At 32.8% G+C, this 16796-nt stretch overlaps 2 protein-coding genes across 2 annotated transcripts; both read left to right on the top strand.

The window, feature by feature from the left end:
• The first annotated feature begins 9335 nt into the window (after nt 1-9335).
• On the top strand, nt 9336-10043 carry LOC140319758 (gamma-crystallin M3-like). The gene is made up of 3 exons (XM_072397529.1): nt 9336-9344; nt 9438-9680; nt 9765-10043. The coding sequence occupies exons 1-3, from the start codon at nt 9336-9338 to the stop codon at nt 10041-10043; spliced, it is 531 nt and encodes a 176-aa protein (XP_072253630.1).
• A 3268-nt stretch (nt 10044-13311) lies between these two features.
• LOC140319757 (gamma-crystallin M3-like) lies at nt 13312-14019 on the top strand. The gene is made up of 3 exons (XM_072397528.1): nt 13312-13320; nt 13421-13660; nt 13744-14019. The coding sequence occupies exons 1-3, from the start codon at nt 13312-13314 to the stop codon at nt 14017-14019; spliced, it is 525 nt and encodes a 174-aa protein (XP_072253629.1).
• Nucleotides 14020-16796: the final 2777 nt, after the last annotated feature.

The raw sequence follows: 16796 nt of genomic DNA, 5'->3' as shown, positions 1-16796 counted from the left end.
CTAAACCTAACCATCTCGGGCCGAAAAGCTAGAGAAAGCTACAGTAGAGTAAAAGCACAAGATTGGCTTAAATTGAAAAGAACATTATTGAAATATTGGGTCATAAATATTGGGAAGATAAACTTTGACCACCATGCTGACAGTCATGAAGGTAACCTTAACTCCAAACCTCTCCAGCCTCCTTAAATGCCTTAAAAACGGATTCCTAAACCTAACCATCTCAGACCGAAAAGCTAGAGAAAGCTATAGTAGAGTACAAACACAAGATTGGCTTAAATTGAAAAGAACATTATTGAAATATTGGGTCATAAGGAGGAAGAACGCAAGTTGATGGAAGATAAACTTTGACCACCGTGCTGAAGGTAACCTTAACTCCAAACCTCTCCAGCCTCCTTAAATTAACCGCCTTTGCCTTAAAAATGGGTAATCACTCCTTTTATAACACTTTCAGTAAATACAACAAGACTGATAATAATAATATTATACACAGTTGTTTTCATATCCACCTTAATAGCGATGCCAATGACATCGAGTTAAATTTAAGGACTGGAAAACAAAGATGGCTGCTGCTGCATTGGTGGTGAACCACCAGCAAGCCTAATTTATGATTTCAGTGTTATATTAAAAAAGATAAGGAATGCAGTCTCATGGCATTTTGATTAAAGGAACATTTTTAGTTTCAGCAGCCGGTCCAACTGTCCTGTTCTGTAGTTTTTGATGGTAGTTTATGTGAAGTGGTCCTGGTTTGGTCACGTTAAGGTCCAGTTGAAGAAGGTTGCACTCACCGCTGAGCCCATCATCTCGCAGTCAGCCGGCCTGTTAAACCTTCATTTAACCAGTTTTCAGCTCTGGAACCACCTTCAAACATCCTCCAGGAGGAGATGAGGCTCCCACCAGCTTCTTTGCTACAGCTCTACCCAGGACCAGCAATGCCTCGGCTGGAGGGCTCCCCCTAAACCTTCATCCATCCTTCCTTACCAACATCTCACTCCCAGTCATCCTGCCATCCATCCATCCTCCCTCCCCAACACCACATTACCTTTCCCCTTCCCCATCTCATCTCTTTCCATATCTTATCCTCCCTGCTCCTCTCTTTTCAGGCACTATCTGGGAGGTCCTCAGACAGCGCCCAACATGACTCTCCTCCTCCTCCTCCTCCTCCTCCTCCTCCTCCTCCTCCTCCTCCTCCTCCTCCTCCTCCTCCTCCTCCTCCTCCTCCTCCTCCTCCTCCTCCTCCTCCTCCTCCTCCTCCTCCTCCTCCTCCTCCTCCTCCTCCCCCTACATTCATTACATCACAGATGAGCCAATCAGAAAACCCTCCAGTGCATCTACTTCACCATCTACCCAGAACTCTTTATTAAACCAGTAAATCCGCACTGCTGTGGCTGGTCCTTTGAATGGTCATTTATCAGGACAACACTGATAAAGATTTGCTGACATGAAAACTGAAATTTTAATAACATAATGATAAAACAGTATCTACAGATGCAAACCAAGATATAATAAAGAATTAAACTGTCTGTTAATCATAAAACAGAAGTTATAATCAAATTAAACTCTCTGTTAATCATAAAACAGAAGTTTTACTCAAATTAAACTGTCTGTTAATCATAAAACAGAAGTTATAATCAAATTAAACTCTCTGTTAATCATAAAACAGAAGTTATAATCAAATTAAACTCTCTATTAATCACAAAACAGAAGTTATAATCAAATCAAACTGTCTGTTAATCATAAAACAGAAGTTATAATCAAATTAAACTCTCTGTTAATCATAAAACAGAAGTTATAATCAAATTAAACTGTCTGTTAATCATAAAACAGAAGTTATAATCAAATTAAACTCTCTATTAATCACAAAACAGAAGTTATAATCAAATCAAACTGTCTGTTAATCATAAAACAGAAGTTATAATCAAATTAAACTCTCTGTTAATCATAAAACAGAAGTTATAATAAAATTAAACTGTTTGTTAATCATAAAACAGAAGTTATAATCAAATTAAACTCTCTGTTAATCATAAAACAGAAGTTATAATCAAATTAAACTCTCTGTTAATCATAAAACAGAAGTTTTACTCAAATTAAACTCTCTGTTAATCATAAAACAGAAGTTATAATCAAATTAAACTGTCTGTTAATCATAAAACAGAAGTTATAATCAAATTAAACTGTCTGTTAATCATAAAACTGAAGTTATAATCAAATTAAACTGTCTGTTAATCATAAAACAGAAGTTATAATCAAATTAAACTCTCTGTTAATCATAAAACAGAAGTTATAATCAAATTAAACTCTCTGTTAGTCATAAAACAGAAGTTATAATCAAATTAAACTCTCCGTTAATCATAAAACAGAAGTTATAATCAAATTAAACTCTCTGTTAATCATAAAACAGAAGTTATAATCAAATTAAACTGTCTGTTAATCATAAAACAGAAGTTATAATCAAATTAAACTCTCTGTTAATCAGAAAACAAAAGTTATAATCAAATTAAACTCTCTGTTAATCAGAAAACAGAAGTTATAATCAAATTAAACTGTCTGTTAATCATAAAACAGAAGTTATAATCAAATTAAACTGTCTGTTAATCATAAAGCAGAAGTTATAATCAAATTAAACTCTCTATTAATCATAAAACAGAAGTTATAATCAAATTAAACTCTCTGTTAATCATAAAACAGAAGTTATAATCAAATTAAACTGTCTGTTAATCATAAAACAGAAGTTATAATCAAATTAAACTGTCTGTTAATCATAAAACAGAAGTTATAATCAAATTAAACTCTCTGTTAATCATAAAACAGAAGTTATAATCAAATTAAACTCTCTGTTAATCATAAAACAGAAGTTATAATCAAATTAAACTGTCTGTTAATCATAAAACAGAAGTTATAATAAAATTAAACTGTCTGTTAATCACAAAACAGAAGTTATAATCAAATTAAACTCTCTGTTAATCAGAAAACAGAAGTTATAATCAAATTAAACTCTCTGTTAATCAGAAAACAGAAGTTATAATCAAATTAAACTGTCTGTTAATCATAAAACAGAAGTTATAATCAAATTAAACTGTCTGTTAATCATAAAACAGAAGTTATAATCAAATTAAACTCTCTGTTAATCAGAAAACAGAAGTTATAATCAAATTAAACTCTCTGTTAATCATAAAACAGAAGTTATAATCAAATTAAACTGTCTGTTAATCATAAAACAGAAGTTATAATCAAATTAAACTGTCTGTTAATCATAAAACAGAAGTTATAATCAAATTAAACTCTCTGTTAATCATAAAACAGGAGTTATAATCAAATTAAACTGTCTGTTAATCATAAAACAGAAGTTATAATCAAATTAAACTGTCTGTTAATCATAAAACAGAAGTTATAATAAAATTAAACTGTCTGTTAATCACAAAACAGAAGTTATAATCAAATTAAACTCTCTGTTAATCATAAAACAGGAGTTATAATCAAATTAAACTGTTTGTTAATCATAAAACAGAAGTTATAATCAAATTAAACTCTCTGTTAATCATAAAACAGAAGTTATAATCAAATTAAACTCTCTGTTAATCATAAAACTGAAGTTATAATCAAATTAAACTCTCTGTTAATCATAAAACAGAAATTATAATCAAATTAAACTCCCTGTTAATCATAAAACAGAAGTTATAATCAAATTAAACTCTCTGTTAATCATAAAACAGAAGTTATAATCAAATTAAACTCTCTGTTAATCATAAAACAGAAGTTTTACTCAAATTAAACTGTCTGTTAATCATAAAACAGAAGTTATAATCAAATTAAACTGTCTGTTAATCATAAAACTGAAGTTATAATCAAATTAAACTGTCTGTTAATCATAAAACAGAAGTTATAATCAAATTAAAATCTCTGTTAATCACAAAACAGAAGTTATAATCAAATTAAACTCTCTGTTAATCATAAAACAGAAGTTATAATCAAATTAAACTCTCTGTTAATCATAAAACAGAAGTTATAATCAAATTAAACTCTCTGTTAATCATAAAACAGAAGTTATAATCAAATTAAACTCTCTGTTAATCATAAAACAGAAGTTATAATCAAATTAAACTGTCTGTTAATCATAAAACAGAAGTTATAATCAAATTAAACTGTCTGTTAATCATAAAACAGAAGTTATAATCAAATTAAACTGTCTGTTAATCACAAAACAGGAGTTATAATCAAATTAAACTCTCCGTTAATCATAAAACGGAAGTTATAATCAAATTAAACTGTCTGTTAATCATAAAACAGAAGTTATAATCAAATTAAACTCTCTGTTAATCATAAAACAGAAGTTATAATCAAATTAAACTGTCTGTTAATCATAAAACAGGAGTTATAATCAAATTAAACTCTCTGTTAATCATAAAACTGAAGTTATAATCAAATTAAACTGTCTGTTAGTCATAAAACTGAAGTTATAATCAAATTAAACTGTCTGTTAATCATAAAACAGAAGTTATAATCAAATTAAACTGTCTGTTAATCATAAAACAGGAGTTATAATCAAATTAAACTGTCTGTTAATCATAAAACAGAAGTTATAATCAAATTAAACTGTTTGTTAATCATAAAACTGAAGTTATAATCAAATTAAACTGTCTGTTAATCAGAAAACAGAAGTTATAATCAAATTAAACTCTCTGTTAATCATAAAACAGAAGTTATAATAAAATTAAACTGTCTGTTAATCAGAAAACAGAAGTTATAATCAAATTAAACTCTCTGTTAATCATAAAACAGAAGTTATAATCAAATTAAACTGTCTGTTAATCATAAAACAGAAGTTATAATCAAATTAAACTGTCTGTTAATCATAAAACAGAAGTTATAATCAAATTAAACTGTCTGTTAATCATAAAACAGAAGTTATAATCAAATTAAACTGTCTGTTAATCATAAAACAGGAGTTATAATCAAATTAAACTCTCCGTTAATCATAAAACAGAAGTTATAATCAAATTAAACTGTCTGTTAATCATAAAACAGAAGTTATAATCAAATTAAACTCTCTGTTAATCAGAAAACAGAAGTTATAATCAAATTAAACTGTCTGTTAATCATAAAACAGAAGTTATAATCAAATTAAACTGTCTGTTAATCATAAAACAGAAGTTATAATCAAATTAAACTGTCTGTTAATCATAAAACAGAAGTTATAATCAAATTAAACTGTCTGTTAATCATAAAACAGAAGTTATAATCAAATTAAACTCTCTGTTAATCATAAAACAGAAGTTATAATCAAATTAAACTCTCTGTTAATCACAAAACAGAAGTTATAATCAAATTAAACTCTCTGTTAATCATAAAACAGAAGTTATAATCAAATTAAACTCTCTGTTAATCACAAAACAGAAGTTATAATCAAATTAAACTCTCTGTTAATCATAAAACAGAAGTTATAATCAAATTAAACTCTCCGTTAATCATAAAACAGAAGTTATAATCAAATTAAACTCTCTATTAATCATAAAACAGAAGTTATAATCAAATTAAACTCTCTATTAATCATAAAACAGGAGTTATAATCAAATTAAACTCTCTATTAATCATAAAACAGAAGTTATAATCAAATTAAACTGTCTGTTAATCATAAAACAGAAGTTATAATCAAATTAAACTCTCCGTTAATCATAAAACAGAAGTTATAATCAAATTAAACTCTCTGTTAATCATAAAACAGAAGTTATAATCAAATTAAACTCTCCGTTAATCATAAAACAGAAGTTATAATCAAATTAAACTCTCTATTAATCATAAAACAGAAGTTATAATCAAATTAAACTCTCTATTAATCATAAAACAGGAGTTATAATCAAATTAAACTCTCTATTAATCATAAAACAGAAGTTATAATCAAATTAAACTGTCTGTTAATCAGAAAACAGGAGTTATAATCAAATTAAACTCTCCGTTAATCATAAAACAGAAGTTATAATCAAATTAAACTCTCTATTAATCATAAAACAGAAGTTATAATCAAATTAAACTCTCTATTAATCATAAAACAGGAGTTATAATCAAATTAAACTCTCTATTAATCATAAAACAGAAGTTATAATCAAATTAAACTGTCTGTTAATCAGAAAACAGAAGTTATAATCAAATTAAACTCTCCGTTAATCATAAAACAGAAGTTATAATCAAATTAAACTCTCTATTAATCATAAAACAGAAGTTATAATCAAATTAAACTCTCTATTAATCATAAAACAGGAGTTATAATCAAATTAAACTCTCTATTAATCATAAAACAGAAGTTATAATCAAATTAAACTGTCTGTTAATCATAAAACAGAAGTTATAATCAAATTAAACTGTCTGTTAATCAGAAAACAGGAGTTATAATCAAATTAAACTCTCTGTTAATCAGAAAACAGAAGTTATAATCAAATTAAACTCTCTGTTAATCACAAAACAGAAGTTATAATCAAATTAAACTCTCTGTTAATCATAAAACAGAAGTTATAATCAAATTAAACTGTCTGTTAATCATAAAACAGAAGTTATAATCAAATTAAACTGTCCGTTAATCATAAAACAGAAGTTATAATCACATTAAACTGTCTGTTAATCAGAAAACAGAAGTTATAATCAAATTAAACTCTCTGTTAATCACAAAACAGAAGTTATAATCAAATTAAACTGTCTGTTAATCATAAAACAGAAGTTATAATCAAATTAAACTGTCTGTTAATCATAAAACAGAAGTTATAATCAAATTAAACTGTCTGTTAATCATAAAACAGAAGTTATAATCAAATTAAACTCTCTGTTAATCACAAAACAGAAGTTATAATCAAATTAAACTCTCTGTTAATCATAAAACAGAAGTTATAATCAAATTAAACTCTCTGTTAATCACAAAACAGAAGTTATAATCAAATTAAACTCTCTGTTAATCATAAAACAGAAGTTATAATCAAATTAAACTCTCCGTTAATCATAAAACAGAAGTTATAATCAAATTAAACTCTCTATTAATCATAAAACAGAAGTTATAATCAAATTAAACTCTCTATTAATCATAAAACAGGAGTTATAATCAAATTAAACTCTCTATTAATCATAAAACAGAAGTTATAATCAAATTAAACTGTCTGTTAATCATAAAACAGAAGTTATAATCAAATTAAACTCTCTGTTAATCATAAAACAGAAGTTATAATCAAATTAAACTCTCTGTTAATCACAAAACAGAAGTTATAATCAAATTAAACTCTCTGTTAATCACAAAACAGAAGTTATAATCAAATTAAACTCTCTGTTAATCATAAAACAGAAGTTATAATCAAATTAAACTGTCTGTTAATCATAAAACAGAAGTTATAATCAAATTAAACTCTCCGTTAATCATAAAACAGAAGTTATAATCAAATTAAACTCTCTGTTAATCAGAAAACAGAAGTTATAATCAAATTAAACTGTCTGTTAATCAGAAAACAGAAGTTATAATCAAATTAAACTCTCCGTTAATCATAAAACAGAAGTTATAATCAAATTAAACTGTCTGTTAATCATAAAACAGAAGTTATAATCAAATCAAACTGTCTGTTAATCATAAAACAGAAGTTATAATCAAATTAAACTCTCTGTTAATCATAAAACTGAAGTTATAATCAAATTAAACTGTCTGTTAATCATAAAACTGAAGTTATAATCAAATTAAACTGTCTGTTAATCATAAAACAGAAGTTATAATCAAATTAAACTGTCTGTTAATCATAAAACAGAAGTTATAATCAAATTAAACTGTCTGTTAATCATAAAACAGAAGTTATAATCAAATTAAACTGTCTGTTAATCATAAAACAGAAGTTATAATCAAATTAAACTGTCTGTTAATCATAAAACAGAAGTTATAATCAAATTAAACTCTCTATCAATCATAAAACAGGAGTTATAATCAAATTAAACTGTCTGTTAATCATAAAACAGGAGTTATAATCACATTAAACTGTTTGTTAATCATAAAACAGAAGTTATAATCAAATTAAACTCTCTGTTAATCATAAAACTGAAGTTATAATCAAATTAAACTCTCTGTTAATCATAAAACAGGAGTTATAATCAAATTAAACTCTCTATCAATCATAAAACAGGAGTTATAATCAAATTAAACTGTCTGTTAATCATAAAACAGGAGTTATAATCACATTAAACTGTTTGTTAATCATAAAACAGAAGTTATAATCAAATTAAACTCTCTGTTAATCATAAAACTGAAGTTATAATCAAATTAAACTGTCTGTTAATCATAAAACAGAAGTTATAATCAAATTAAACTGTCTGTTAATCATAAAACAGAAGTTATAATCAAATTAAACTGTCTGTTAATCAGAAAACAGAAGTTATAATCAAATTAAACTGTCTGTTAATCATAAAACAGAAGTTATAATCAAATTAAACTCTCTATTAATCATAAAACAGGAGTTATAATCACAGCTTCAACCCAAACACAACAACAGACGTAACAAACGCTCAAAATAACTCGGATCATGTTTCACTTTAGAGAAAATCACTGAAGAAAAGAGTAATTTCATGAGTAAAACTTATCTTACAAACTAAATATTTAATAAATGTTGAAAGTTTCAGTCTAACATTCGGTATAATCTTCATCAGTTCCCTTTTTTCAAACCTTTGCTCCGACTCACAGCTCTTTCCTGATAATAATGTATCCTGAAAATGTTGGAAGAAACCAGATGATCACATATATTTGACAATATCTGCTTCCTCATAATGGATAAAACTGATCAGTTAAATGAGATTACATCTAAACTAAAGCTTCATGATAAATTATTAAAAACTAAGTCATTTCAGAGCTCTATACATCTCACTTTGATGGATTTTCTTTATTTCTATGCACATCTTCTGTTATTTTATATTTAGTTTATATAATCATAACTTCACCTGGAATCATTTTCAAATTGTGCATAAAGATATGTTGAAAATAAACATTTTCTATTAGTTTCTTTGGTATATTTTGCATCCAAAGTGGAAGTCAGAGATGGCTGTCATGTTTTGAAAGCCTCTCTTTGGTTTCTTTATGCTCCACAACAATACTGCAAGTATGGAGAACAAGCTTTTTCACCAGTGTGGTTTAGAGCGGGATAATAACCCTTTAGTGTCCTGACTGCTCGGTAGCTTTCTATAGCATGCTGCTGGGTCAGGGCTTTGCACAATGGAAGCCATGGTACCTTTTCACGCTGAGCAGGTATAAAGGTGGCGGGAACCAGAGGGAATGAACAGCAGCCACAACTCCCAGCTCAGTCCTGAGAAGCCAGCAAAGCACCGTGAACATGGGCAAGGTGGGTAAAATATGGGCTCTATCCATCAGGGAAAGGTCACCTGAAGAGGGCCGCTTCAGCTTCACGCTCTGATTAAAACTGCTCTCCTTTCAGATCATCTTCTACGAGGACAGGAACTTCCAGGGTCGTCACTATGAGACCAGCAGCGACTGCGCCGACATGTCCTCCTACCTGAGCAGGTGCCACTCCTGCAGGGTGGAGAGCGGCTGCTTCATGGTCTACGACCGTCCCAACTACATGGGAAACCAGTACTTCATGAAGAGGGGCGAGTACGCCGACTACATGAGCATGATGGGAATGAGAGACTGCATCAGGTCTTCCCGTATGATCCCCATGGTAGGTTACCGACTCTTTACAGAGATCTGAACAGAACCAGTGTGTGAATAAACCTTTAAATTCACTTTTCTAATGATTTTACAGCACAGGGGCCAGTTCAGGATGAGGATCTACGAGAGGGAGAACTTCGGAGGTCAGATGCATGAGATGATGGACGACTGCGACAACATGATGGAGCGTTACCGCATGTCCGACTGCCAGTCTGCCCACGTGATGGACGGCCACTGGCTGATGTACGAACAGCCCCACTACAGAGGCAGGATGATGTACATGAGGCCCGGCGAGTACAGGAGCTTCAGGGACATGGGCTTCAGCGGCCAGAGGTTCATGAGCATGAGGCGCATCATGGACTCCTACTATTGAATTTAACTAAATAAAGTCATTCAATTCTCTACTCTGACTTGGTTCTAGTGTATTTAAGGCTTGATGGGGGGTGCAGGTGGTGGGAGATGGACATAAATGATGATATTCGATCTTTCAGGGGTGTTAGAGCTGCATCAAAGGTGGTTTTCTGACTGCTGTTATCAAAGAACAGGGTAAATAAAGCTTTAAAAAGTTCTCAAATTATGATAAAGAAAACCCAAATGCACACATTTAAACATTTACAGCAACTATCTGTAACTATCTGTACAGGACTTTGACTTTTTAAACAACTTTTTTCATCTATAACAATCTGTTGGTTGAGATACTTATGCTCTGAAATTCTAAGTTTATGTTTAACTATGTATTAACAAATGAAGAGAGATATAACATGAAATATATTGGGTTAATGTAAAAGAAACCAGTGCAAAAAGCAGCATGAAAACAGTTTTATTTTCATAGTTAATATTCAAAAGCACCAAACAACCCATAAAACACTAAAAATAAATCCTAAAGTCACTACTTATATCATTGGATGTTTATTCTTAGTGTGCCACAACCCTGCTTTAACAGTACCAACACGACCCGAGTTCCCATCCAGTCGTCAAGTAAATGGTACAAAATAACTCAGATGCATGCGTTTTTGACTTTAGGAATAAATCATCATCATGAAATATTCACCTTTCTTGAATAAAATGCACCGAATGCTGAAAGCGATGCACATCAGACTGAGTTTATAAGTGGATACACAAGGAGTGAGTCCAGACCTCCTGCTGCCTCTAACCTCCTCTGTGGGAGGTCCTGCTCCATGTAATCCAGCTGAAATCACTGCTCAGACGCTGTCTTTAAGCTACTTTAACGGTGATTCTGTGGTTATAAAATCAGGATTTTATTAGAGCAGAGCGACAGTCTGGAAATGCTTTCAGTGAGCCATAATGGGCTGATTTCAGTCCCAGTTTCTGACTAAAGAAACAGAAAAATGTGTGAATGAGAGCAGCTTTATGCTGGATTAATAAACTGTTTTTACTGCAGAAAGATGCAGAAAGATGGAGGTTTGGAGCCTGAACAGAGCAGTTTCCATGCAGGACGGATTCAGACCCAGCTGGAGGGTGTCTGGGTTTGAGAAGCTCAGTTTTGTACAATTTATCTGGGACTGAAAGGTTTACATGCACTTTACAAACTAACACAACAATTGGGTCATTTTGGTTCATTTTGGCTAAAAAACACTATTTTGTTCAATTTAAAGTGTTCAATCCAACACCAAACTTTTACTTCCTCTTGTTTTTCAACTTTGCGTGTTTAAAAGGTGACAATTAATGCCTTTTTATGCATTTTCTTATTGAGATCTATGAGCCGGACTTTGGTTAAAACACCTGTTGGTTTAAGCTAAGCGGCTCTGTCTCTCAGTCCTGTTTTATCTGTTTACGATCTGTTTTCAGGGTGGAGATTTAGCAAGAGCTCAACTCCACTCTTTTGGAGAGGAACTGATCCTCTTTGTGGCTCAGTTCCTTCAGTCCAGCGTTGAACTGGACCAAGTTGTTAAACCAGTGGGATGAAAAGTGTTTGCTGCACATTCACAGTCTTTAGCTAACTCTGCTGGAACATTAGCCTCAGATATAGTTTATCCACTGGGCTCTTATATCCTCTGAGGCTGCTGCTGGATGGAAGATGCATGCTCCTCAGTGCAGCTGACAGCAGAACATTTCCACCAGAAGCTGGCTTCATCCGTCCAGCAGGGTGGATGTGAGTGGGCGGGGCTTAGCATAGGGGGCGGAGCCAATTTAAGGAGTGACATACTTTAGAAATGAAAATCAGAACGGCTCCTTAAATCAGGAACTTTCACACAAAGAGGAACTAAATAAATACCAGAGCTGTGTTTTTGGAGGGTTTTACACCTGCTGGTGACTTCAGACGCCCTGATATATGCTCCCAGGAACAGGAAGAAGGGATTTTGAGGTCTGATCCATTTTCTCTTGCCACTTTCCTACTTTCCTCTGCTTTCCTGCTGTCAGACCTTTCACATTAATCATGATTTCCCTGCTTTGATTCTGTGTCAATCAGTCTGTTCAGTCAATCTGTCGCATTTCTGCCGTCATTCTCCTTCCAGACTTTCTCCACTTCCCCAAGATGGAGCCTCAACAGAAGCCCAGCAGCAGTTCCATCTTTATGTAGCAACCACCAAACGTCTACAACAGACTGTGTTGTGATTGTTTGAACACCAATAAATTTTAGTCAACCTCTCATTCGAGCTGTCTTTCCTGAACTCTGCTTGGAGTCTCCACAAAATGCACTAAACACTATGTTGTATTCAGTTGAAAACTACACTAATTGGACAAAAGAATGATCAGAAAGTCACTGTGAGCCTTCACTTCATCCACATTTCACACTTTCACGATGACCATGTTTTTCCTGCTTTTATCTTTTTCTTTGGTGTCATGGTTTGGTCAAACATCTTTAAAAGACTAGAAGTCCTTAAACTTGAAGGGTCTGATCATCTCATTGGTGACACACGGCGTCTCTGTACCAGAGACAGCTGCATCCATTGTAAATGGAATCACTTCCATCCTTTGTTTGGTGATTTTAAGCTACTTTTTCAGTCTGGAACCCAAAAATAGTATTAATTCCTGCTGCTATCAGTGCCCTGAATGAGCTGCAGCTGATCTGAACACTTTGACCCATCTTTAAGGCATTTTATTCAGTTTGGAGTCCGGTTTTATTCTGTTTCTATGATTTTAGAGATTATTCATTTGATGATATTGGCTGACCTTTTTATATATATGTCCTGACTTGTGGAACCTCAGTCATTTTATTCATTTAATTTAACTTCTTTGGGTTATTTTAGTGCGTTTTTTAACAACTCAGTGGTGGGTTTGTTTCTCCAGCCTTCTCTAGGTTTAATACAAGACTATTTCTAAGCTAATTTTAATGTTTACCTGGTTAGCTGCTGTTTTAACATGAATAAACTGTCTGTTGACTTACTGGTAGCTTCAGTAGCTGTAATGTCCAGCTTTCAGAAAGAATTTCAAAACCATTCATAAAAGACTCATCTGTGAGCAAATAAAGACGAAGGAAAATTCTGCTGCCATGACCCTGTTGGTATATGAGTAAGCAACGCAAACTCTATAGGCTTCTATAGCAGGTTGCTGGGTCAGGCCAATGAACAATGGCTGGCGAAACAGTCTTTGTCTCTGCAGGTATAAAAGTAAGGTGTTCAAACAGGCAGGGCATCAGTTCAGAAGCAGTTATCTGAGGGATCAAACAAACCGCCAACATGGGCAAGGTAGGAAAGCGAGACACCGACTGTCATCAAAGTTACCCACAAACATATGATCAGCGTCATTGTTCCTCTGGTCATCTAAACCCTTTCTTTATTTCCCCAGATCATCTTCTACGAGGAAAGGAACTTCCAGGGCCGTCACTATGAGACCAGCAGCGACTGCGCCGACATGTCCTCCTACCTGAGCAGGTGCCAGTCCTGCAGGGTGGAGAGCGGCTGCTTCATGGTCTACGACCGTCCCAACTTCATGGGAAACCAGTTCTTCATGAGGAGGGGCGAGTACGCCGACTACTCCAGCATGATGGGAATGAGCGGCGTCAGGTCTTGCCGTATGATCCCCATGGTAGGTATAAAACACCTATAATCAGTGCTCCTGCGTCTGAATCAAAGAAATGGAATGAACTTGGTTCTGTTTCTTTAAAACAGCACAGAGGCCAGTTCAGGATGAGGATCTACGAGAGGGAGAGCTTCGGGGGTCAGATGCATGAGATGATGGAGGACTGTGACAACATCCAGGACCGTTACCGTATGAGTGACTGCATGTCCTGCAACGTGATGGACGGCCACTGGCTGATGTACGAACAGCCCCACTTCAGAGGCAGGATGATGTACATGAGGCCCGGCGAGTACAGGAGCTTCAGGGACATGGGCTTCAGCGGCATGAGGTTCATGAGCATGAGGCGCATCATGGACATGTGCTAAAGAGCATCAGCGACATCAATAAATGACAGAACTTTTTACTAATTATGGTGTCACGCTTTTTATTCTCATCACTATTATCTTTTTAGAAAATCTCATTCACACTGAACACAACTGCTGTGTAAAATCTAAAGACATTTAGATTAAATTTGTGTCAAATATTTGACCTCGTGGGTAATTATTGCTAACTTCTTCAAGCTAAAATGAACATTTGACCTCATGAGTAATTATTGCTAACTTTTTCAAGCTAAAATGAACATTTGACCTCATGGGTAATTATTGCTAACTTTCAAGCTAAACTGAACATTTGAGCCAAATATTTGACCTCATGTGTAATTATTGCTAACTTTCTCAAGCTAAAATGAATATTTGACCTCATGGGTAATTATTGCTAACTTTCAAGCTAAACTGAACATTTGAGCCAAATATTTAACCTCATGGGTAATTATTGCTAACTTCTTCAAGCTAAAATGAACATTTGACCTCATGAGTAATTATTGCTAACTTTTTCAAGCTAAACTGAATATTTGAGCCAAATATTTGACCTCATGTGTAATAATTGCTAACTTCTTCAAGCTAAAATTAACATTTTACCTCATGGGTAATTATTGCTAACTTTCAAGCTAAACTGAACATTTGAGCCAAATATTTGACCTCATGTGTAATTATTGCTAACTTCTTCAAGCTAAAATGAACATTTGACCTCATGAGTATTTATTGCTAACTTTCAAGCTAAACTGAACATTTGAGCCAAATATTTGACCTCATGTGTAATTATTGCTAACTTCTTCAAGCTAAAATGAACATTTGACCTCATGGGTAATTATTGCTAACTTTCAAGCTAAACTGAACATTTGAGCCAAATATTTGGCCTCATGTGTAATAATTGCTAACTTCTTCAAGCTAAAATTAACATTTTACCTCGTGAGTAATTATTGCTAACTTTTTCAAGCTAAAATGAATATTTGACCTCATGAGTATTTATTGCTAACTTTCAAGCTAAACTGAACATTTGAGCAAAATATTTGACCTCATGGGTAATTATTGCTAACTTTTTCAAGCTAAAATGAACATTTGACCTCATGAGTAATTATTGCTAACTTTCAAGCTAAACTGAACATTTGAGCCAAATATTTGACCTCATGGATAATTATTGCTAACTTTCTCAAGCTAAAATGAACATTTGCGACAAATATTTGACCTCACGGGTAATTATTGCTAACTTTTTCAAGCTAAAATTAACATTTGACCCAAATATGTGACCTCCTGGGTAATTATTGCTAACTTTTTCAAGCTAAAATTAACATTTGAGCCAATTATTTGACCTCACGGGTAATTATTGCCAACCTTTTCAAGCTAAAATGAACATTTGAGCCAAATATTTGACCTCTGGTGTTATTATTGCTAACCTTTTCAAGCTAAAATTAACCTTTGAGCCAAATATTTGACCTCATGGGTAATTATTGCTAACTTTTTCAAGATAAAATGAGCATTTGACCTCACGGGTAATTATTGCTAACTTTTTCAAGATAAAATGAGCATTTGAGCCAAATATTTGACCTCATGTGTAATTATTGCTAACTTTTTCAAGCTAAAATTAACATTTGAGCCAAATATTTGACCTCATGGGTAATTATTGCTAACTTTTTCAAGCTGTTTGGCTCCAAAGTCAGCAGAGTAACACTTTAACAGTTTTAGATATCTATACGAATTATGTGAAGCAGATCCATATATGCTGACTCATGTTATTATGTTATCCAACTGATATATGCAAGCTGTGATCCTGGATAGTTTTAACCTCAATGTTCGTACAAACAGGTCAAATATAAGTTTTAATAATCCAGTGACAGTTAACATAATTTGCTTTATAATAACCTAAATATTTAAAAGATGGAGTAAAGCATAATCCTACATTAACTCATGTACAATCTCATGTTTTCCATGTGGCATCACAAGGTCAAACTTTTGTGTTTTACACACAACAACAAAGAATAAAAAAGTTTTCATTCATTTTTAAGGTGTGACCTGAAGTCATTTCTGTGTTCCTACAGTTAAAAAATAATTTCAATGATCATTCCAGGTTCCTTGATTTGTTTTCAGTTCAATGAGTTCAGCGAGAGGATTATACAGTTATCAGATGTGCTAAAGAAAATCACTTTAAAACACTTTTACTGTGGTTAATATCTTAAAATCTGTTTGAAGCTAACATTCAGACAGTGATACGTTTGAAAGAAAAATGTCTGCCCATATTTGCTTTGATTTCTTCAGGATATTTGTTCTTGAGTCTTGGTCTCGATTGGACGTCCCAGGAGGAAAAATAGATCTTAACCAGTGCCTGCAACGTGAGAATATGGTCCTCAGTATGTCACTTCTGCCAATATTGTCACAGTTTATGTTTTGTTCAATCTTGTTTCAGGTCTTTTCATGTTTTGAGGTTCTTTGTCATGTTTATCTCCTGCCATCAGCGTCACTCATGTGACCTGCGTTCATTATGATCAGCAGCATTTAGTTTCCTGGTTCACGGCAGAATCCTTCTGACACGGAAACGGTGGAAGAGGTAGGAACCAGATGCAGCTCTTTCAAAATAACAAGTTTTATTAACAAAAAGGTGCAGCAGTGCCGGATCTCAAAAACACTCAAACTGTGAATTAACAAGACAATGAAAAATAAACAAGACTGTGATTAACACTGGCTGTGGGTAAACAGGACTGTGGCACAAGGCTTAAGTTTGACGACTGTGGCATGAAGGGAAAGTGAGGATTCTGCCATGAAGGTGAACC

Source organism: Leuresthes tenuis, unplaced genomic scaffold (assembly GCF_036924035.1).
Source record: "Leuresthes tenuis unplaced genomic scaffold, fLeuTen1.0.hap1 SCAF_12, whole genome shotgun sequence".
Classification (NCBI taxonomy): domain Eukaryota; kingdom Metazoa; phylum Chordata; class Actinopteri; order Atheriniformes; family Atherinopsidae; genus Leuresthes; species Leuresthes tenuis.
This window is presented reverse-complemented; position numbering and strand designations above follow the sequence as displayed.

Coding starts and splice junctions, on each gene's coding strand:
- LOC140319757 (XM_072397528.1), top strand. Junction 13,661..13,743: donor CTTGCCGTATGATCCCCATG/GTAGGTATAAAA, acceptor TCTTTAAAACAG/CACAGAGGCCAGTTCAGGAT.
- LOC140319758 (XM_072397529.1), top strand. Junction 9,681..9,764: donor CTTCCCGTATGATCCCCATG/GTAGGTTACCGA, acceptor ATGATTTTACAG/CACAGGGGCCAGTTCAGGAT.